This window comes from Brachyhypopomus gauderio, chromosome 9 (assembly GCF_052324685.1).
Source record: "Brachyhypopomus gauderio isolate BG-103 chromosome 9, BGAUD_0.2, whole genome shotgun sequence".
Taxonomy (NCBI): Eukaryota; Metazoa; Chordata; class Actinopteri; order Gymnotiformes; family Hypopomidae; genus Brachyhypopomus; species Brachyhypopomus gauderio.
Genome location: NC_135219.1, coordinates 205,630 through 212,933, shown reverse-complemented (window position 1 = coordinate 212,933; position 7,304 = coordinate 205,630). Strand labels below are relative to the sequence as shown.

The 7,304-nt window shown below is 45.2% G+C and overlaps 1 protein-coding gene across 5 annotated transcripts in view; it reads left to right on the top strand.

The window, feature by feature from the left end:
• Nucleotides 1-1,262: 1,262 nt before the first annotated feature.
• Nucleotides 1,263-7,304, top strand: part of LOC143522616 (rho-associated protein kinase 2-like) — a 30,718-nt gene continuing 24,676 nt past the window's right edge. Inside the window, exons 1-4 of one of the 5 annotated variants that reach the window (XM_077016329.1) lie at nt 1,263-1,787; nt 5,133-5,214; nt 5,379-5,479; nt 6,884-7,021. In XM_077016329.1, coding sequence (XP_076872444.1) covers nt 1,689-1,787; nt 5,133-5,214; nt 5,379-5,479; nt 6,884-7,021 — 420 coding nt within the window. In that variant the 5' untranslated portion in view covers nt 1,263-1,688. The remainder of the gene's footprint in view (nt 1,788-5,132; nt 5,215-5,378; nt 5,480-6,883; nt 7,022-7,304) is intronic. The other 4 variants (XM_077016332.1, XM_077016331.1, XM_077016333.1 and 1 more) reach the window with 4 other exon arrangements.

The following is a 7,304-nucleotide window of genomic DNA, read 5'->3' as shown; positions in this document are numbered from 1 at the left end:
CACACAGACATGTGTGTATCCCAACATCACTCTGAAGGGATCACTCTCCACACAGACGTGTGTGTAATCCAACATTACTCTGAAGAGATCACTCTCCACACAGACGTGTGTGTATCCCAACATCACTCTCCACACACGTGTGTATCCCGACATCACTCTGAAGAGATCACTCTCCACACAGACGTGTGTGTATCCCAACATCACTCTCCACACACGTGTGTGTATCCCGACATCACTATGAAGAGATCACTCTCCACACACACGTGTGTGTATCCCAACATCACTCTGAAGGGATCACTCTCCACACACACGTGTGTGTATCCCAACATCACTCTGAAGAGATCACTCTCCACACACACGTGTGTGTATCCCAACATCACTCTGCATGCTTTCACTCAAAGGCCCGTGGCACACTCGATTACTCATGCCTTTAACATACTTTACTCTGGACAAACAGGTCTCTCTGTCAGTCCACATGTTGAATCTATTAATAATTATTGTCTGAAGTCGTCAGTGTCCCGTCAAAAGGCTTTTGTGTCCTACTTCACATCTGGTTCCTGTTTTGGTTCTGACCTTCTCTGATTTCTTCCACTGTCAGTGTTTCGAAGTTTCATTTGTCTTCAGAGCAGTTTGTTCAAAAGTATCTGTCCCGCGAGCGACGGTCATGTGTTGTTTTTAGAAATGCTGCTACATCAGACTTTCACAATATGATAAACAACAACTCAGCTCAGATGACACAGCAGTTTATTTCTGCCCCTCACCCCCACCTCAGTTCCGCCACCTGGAATCGTTAAATGGTATACTAAAAATAAATAAATAAATATCCACACTGTAACTTTATAGGGGTCGTGGTGCTGGAAAATAATGTCTAAGTATTTCTTATTACGCGAACTGCTTTATTTTTAATCGTGGGTCTTAAAGTGCTTCATGTGATTTAATGGTCGTAAAACGCAAGAACGTAAAACCAAGACGACTAGTTCCCCGTGGACGTGTCACTTTGTTTTGGCTCATGAGGTTAGTTCAACAAAAAAATTCGGAACCTAATAAATGAATGGACGTGACATTCACATGTCCATTCATTCATTCACGCACAACCAACCATATAACAAAGTCTTCTGGCTGCTGGGTTGAACTAATGCTAAAGAGTTGCTCCAGCGGGAAGATCTGACGAAAGGTGAAAACGCAAACGTTTAATTGTCTATTAATAGGCTCGTAGTAAGCCTCCGTGTTTGCAGCGCGACGCAACTGCACGCTAAAAGTAGACACGGGATGCGCGCGCGCTGAGATAAGGCTGCAGGAATCCCAGCGCGCGCGCGGGCGCGCGGACACCGGGGTGCGCGAGCGTCGCGGTCGGTTCTGCGGACAAACGCGTCGTAGGTCGTCGGTCACTCCACACGGTGTTGGTCTGGACCTCAAAGAGGAGCCGAGGCGCAGATACAAGTCGGAGCGCACACGGGAGACGGCGTTAACGGTCCCGACGGCACCAACGGCGGTTCGAGTGTAGACGGGTGTACTCGGACTGGGTCGGTGTCAACACATGGACACACAATAACTGACTTATTTTTATAAAGAGTCCCACAGGTCGTGAGTTTTGCGACTGCTGGGTCCGGGCGGGTACCCGAGGTACTGTACCGGGAGACCGGGCTGTCCCATGTCCCGGTGGACTTTCACCGTCCTGCGTCGCCACCATGTCGTCCGGAGCGGAGAAGAGACTCGAGTCCCGTCTGAGGAAACTAGAGTCGCTGATTAAGGACCAGCGGTCCGCGCTGAACCTGGAGAGTTTATTGGTAAGAACCAGCCGGTACTTTGTTCAAACTGTCTAAACCAAGTCATTAATGACCCGGTCCCACCGGCCCGACCTCGTAAACACATCATAACTATTAAATGTTTAGTGTTTACATGTAATACATGTGTGTGACTACATAACACCACATTACATTATGGGAATGAAAGATTTGGACTCCTTCAGAAACGGGAGTGCAGCGTCTTTATTACTGCTGTTTTAGTGTCTACGTTCAACTGTCTGGTGGGTTAATGTTGGCTTAGAATTGAGAGAAAAGTCAGACAAAAAATAAATCTTCATAAACCAGTCTTACAAGGCGGCATTTACCACCACCCCGGTCAAATATCTCAGCTACCTGACCAGTTCTCATCTAGTATTACACTTCCCTAGAGAACCTCGAGTCTATTGCATACAACACAGAGTCAATGAGGACCAGTCCATATGTAAACGAGGCATTTGACCACACAAAAGCAGAAAGCGAGATAAAGGCATATAATAATCATATAGACACATTGGCGGAAGTGGCAAACGTGTGTTTCTCATTCTTATCTCCCTTTAATCTCAGCACGCCCTTGTCTAGAACGTGCCTACCCTGGACTGCTCTACCAATGTGTGTGTGTGTGTGTGTGTGTGTTAATTAACCACAAAGCATCATTCCAACTTAATTACCCCCTGTGCAATTAATAACGACTGTGCCTTGCTTTGCGGCACCTTTAAAGGCGTGTAAACTGTGAGGTGAAACAAGACTCGTGAGAGGGGGTTGCATAGTGAACTTTTCCGTAACGAAATGGCACGAACGTCTGTGTAGTTTCTACTTATACAGGCAAATAATGATGTTTCTATGCAAACAAGTTACAGTGTTCACACAAACAAGTCACCATGTTGTGCTTGTGACAACAGCTTGTGCTGAAAGCAGAAAGTTGCTTCCAGTGTTTTACAGTGAACACCGTGGGTCTAGTGCAGGATACTCTCTCATGTTGTGACATGCCATCAAAGCCAACAGCATCAAGCCTTTGCTGCTAAACAAGTGGAATGTTACTTTAGTACTTCACACACACACACACACACACACACACACACACACCTCACTTTTTGATGGCACAATTATGGTTATGTTCTTAATAAATGATGGCCAGCCCCACTACGTTTAGTAGTGTATGATGTATTTCCGGGTGCGCACGCATGATCAGACGTAGAAGATCTAGCCAGTCCCCTGATGACCCATACCAGCTCAGCTGTGTAAAGGTCAGCTGACCACCCCGTCTAACACAAACTCAAGCTTATCTGTCCAGTCCAAAGTGCTGCTGGGAAAACATTAGGAGACACAGCACGGTTTCAGTCTCTGTTCAACCCTGACAATACTGGTTTGGTTTTTAAATCTATTTAACCTCAGACATACAATCATTTCCCCACTAACTCTGGCTTATCTGAAACGACAGATCGATGAAAATGTAAGTTTTTCGATAATACGTTTCACTGATCCATTTGTGTTGGAACGCTGGACTGAGATGTGTTGCTAGTGGAGTTTGTTTGGAGGCACGTGGGAGGTTCCTCCATCGTGGTCAGCTGCTCTGCTTTCCCTCAGTCGGCCTCCATGATGGCTGAGCAGACCCCCCCACCCCACCAGCCCCCACTTCACCTCTTTATTCTTGTTGCCGAGGGAAACTCCCATTCAGGAAGCTGAAGTCACATCCTCCAATTGAGGAGAGAGATAACTAATTCCAGCATTCTGCACACTTACCACTTCCTTCCGCTGTGTGTGTGTGTGTGTGTGTGTGTGTGTGTGTGTGTGTCCACCGTACTATGACTCTTGTGTGGGGGAGATGTTAATGATGTGGGCGTGTGTTTTTCAGAAAGGTGAGTCAGGGACAAAGATTGCAAACAAAGGGGCAGAGCTCTGTGTGTGTGTGTGTGTGTGTGTGTGTGTGTGTCTGTGTGTGTGTGTTTTACTTACAGAACAAAATTATCCAACAGTGTAACCAGATGCAAGAAAAAAACAGACACAAGAAAAAAAAAGAAACCTCAATTTTGTTTTTGCTTTTTGTAAAGCTGAGACAGTAAAAACCTTCATTCTTGTTTACTGATGTTAGGGCCATGTGTTTATGGCTGGGTTTAGGGTCATGAGTTTAGGGGCGTGGTTTTAGGGCTGGGTTTAGGGTCAGGGTTTTAGGGCTGAGTTTAGGGTCATGGTTTTAGTCTTGAGATTAGGGTCATGGTTTTAGTCTTGGGTTTAGGGTCAGGGTTTTAGTCTTGGGTTTAGGGTCATGGTTTTAGGCCTGGGTTTAGGGTCATGGTTTTAGGCCTGGGATAAGGTCAGGGACGTAAAACAGGACCTTGTATCAAAAAAGAAATCAAGATTCAAGGTTCTTTGCCTTTTGTACAGGCTGTAAATAGGAAACCTTACCGAGCAGTTCAGGCAGGTTGTGAGGCTGGAGGGTTAGTCAGCAGTGTCGTGTAAGCCTTGCCTAGAAGCCAAAGCTAACTGCCCTGTATCATGTTACTGTCAGTGTGCTCTTCTTAGTAAACCATGGGTAGCTATTCCATAATCCCATTTCAGTCTCTTTCCAGAACACCCCACCAGTCTGATAACTGCTGAAGATAAGCTTCGACAGTGCAGAAAGAAGACCTTAGTACAGGAAGACCTTAGTACATGAAGACCTTAGTACATGAAGACATTAGTGCATGAAAACCTTAGTACAGGAAGAAGTTAGTACAGGAAGGCTTTAGTGCATGATGGATTTAGTACAAGAAGGTCTTAGTACAGGAAGGCTTTAGTGCATTATGCCTTTAGTACTATAATGATTTAGTACAGGAAGATCTTAGTACAGGAATGCTTTAGTGCATTATGGCTTTAGTATTGGAAGGATTTAGTACAGGAAGATCTTAGTACAGGAAGGCTTTAGTGCATTATGGCTTTAGTACTGGAAGGATTTAGTACAGGAAGATCTTAGTACAGGAAGGCTTTAGTGCATTATGGCTTTAGTACTGGAAGGATTTAGTACAGGAAGATCTTAGTACAGGAAGGCTTTAGTGCATTATGGCTTTAGTACTGGAAGGATTTAGTACAGGAAGATCTTAGTACAGGAAGGCTTTAGTGCATTATGGCTTTAGTATTGGAAGGATTTAGTACAGGAAGATCTTAGTACAGGAAGGCTTTAGTGCATTATGGCTTTAGTATTGGAAGGATTTAGTACAGGAAGATCTTAGTACAGGAAGGCTTTAGTGCATTATGGCTTTAGTACTGGAAGGATTTAGTACAGAAAGATCTTAGTACAGGAGGGCTTTAGCGCAGGAAGGATTTAGTGCATGTGCCTTGTTGAGGGGATAAATGTGCTCTTGATTTGTGCAGGACTCCGTGAACGCGTTGGCACTAGATCTGAACCACTCTGCACTGAGGAAGAACAAAAACATAGATGTCTTCTTGAACAGATGTAAGTCTCCTAACACACACGGTGTAACATACTGCTAACACACGTATCCTCACACGCTGGCTGAGAGTGAGGGTGTAGATGGGTGTAGATGGGTGTAGGTGGGTGTAGATGGGTGTAGATGTGGACACCTGACACCTGAGTGTATGTTGGTGGTGTCCGTGTAGACGAGAAGGCCATCGGAAATCTGAGGGAGCTGCAGGTGAGACTCGACGACTTCGACCGCATCAAATTGATCGGCAAAGGAGCCTATGGTGCTGTACAACTGGTGAGTAACTGTGTGTGTGTGAGTGTGTGTGTGTATGTGTGCGAGAGTGTGCGAGTGTGGGTGTGTGGGTGTCAGTGTTGGGAACGTTACTTTAAAAAAGTAATTAGTTATAGTTACTCACTACGTGTTCAAAAAAGTAACTGAGTTAGTAACTGAATTACTCTATAGTAAAAGTAACTCGTTACCAGAGAAAGTAACTATTTGCGTTACAGTAAAAAAAAAGTTATATGCCAATGAATAAGGATTTTTTGAAAAAGCAGTTTTCACAGTCAGTTGAAATGAGTACATCAGAAAGGTGTTTAACTTTTGATATTTATTGCACATCCACAGACCAGTGCAGGATAAAATCCTTTAAAATCCCAAATTTTATTTACCAAAAATTATTTGGTAAAATAAAAAAAAAAGCAAAAGTAAACAGTTACACTATATAAAGTGCATTTACATCTATCAAATTAAATTAAATTCTCTCAACCTGAGACAATTGGTTTGTCCACAACAGAAGTAAACTTAACAATAAAACCTCTATTCTTAATTAAATAAATCAAACACCCAGTCTGGTAGACATTCAGGAACTTCAAGTATTTTCTTAAATAATGTTTATCGTTACCTTGAAAATGCTAATTTTTCTTCGGCTTGCACCTGACTCGTCATTTCTGCCTCTACTCCATTTGTGTCGTGTGTCACTGGCGTGCTTCGGCGCGCGTGTAAAAACACTGGCTCTGATTGGCTACCATAACGCTGCCTTAGCCAATCGCTTACTGACTTGTTAAGTTAAACAGGTGTTACCCCGAGAACTGTGACCTATCGAGATCTGTTACTCCTCACTCACCTGGGCAGCGGTCCGCTCGCATTACTGTTAGTATATCAATATATAGTAACGCACCGCTTTTAATGACCAGTAACGTCAACGGCGTTGTAACGACAGGAAAAGTAATTAATTATATTATCCCGTTACTGAAAAAATGATGCGCGTTATTCGCAACACTGGTGGGTGTGTGTGTGTGTGTGTGTGGGTGTGTGTGTGTGTGAGAGTATATGTGAAAAGATGCAGTGTCTCCTTTCTAACGAGGTGCTATCCGTCCTCGGGCACTGACATTTCATCTCGCCATGTTAATGCAAGGAAAGCTGCAACATGTCTGCACCTGCCGACAGAGGGCGGGGAGAGGGCGGGGAGAGGGCGGGGAGAGGGCGGGGAGAGGGCGGGGAGAGGGCGGGGAGAGGGCGGAGAGAGGGCGGGGAGAGGGCGGAGAGAGGGCGGGGAGAGGGGCGGGGAGAGGGCGGGGAGAGGGAAGTACGGGGGGCATCTACTAAGAAAAAATCTTAGTTCAGAGTTCATAGTTCTGTGTGTGTGTGTGTGTGTGTGTGTGTGTGTGTGTGTGTGTGTGTGTCTGTGTGTACACACAGGTGCGACACAAGGACTCCAAGCAAGTGTACGCTATGAAGCAGCTCAGTAAGTTTGAGATGATCAAGCGCTCTGACTCCGCCTTCTTCTGGGAGGAACGCGACATCATGGCCTTCTCCAACAGCCCCTGGATTGTGCAGGCGAGAAACCTTCATCATCCTCACGCTGCAGTTCACACGTGCACATGCGCACGTGCACACACGTGCACTAACACTGATCGTCACTGATTTAAAATGCAAGACCTTGTATGGAGCTTACAGAGGCAGGGGTGCAGACGGCACTGATCCACTGATCTTCAATCCAGCACATTCCCTCCGCATATGCCATAAAGATCACAGGAGTGTAAACGGACGTCCTAGATTGTGAGATGATTAGGTTAGTTAGTGAATAATTAGTGCAGGTCAGGTATGAAATCTGAAGTGT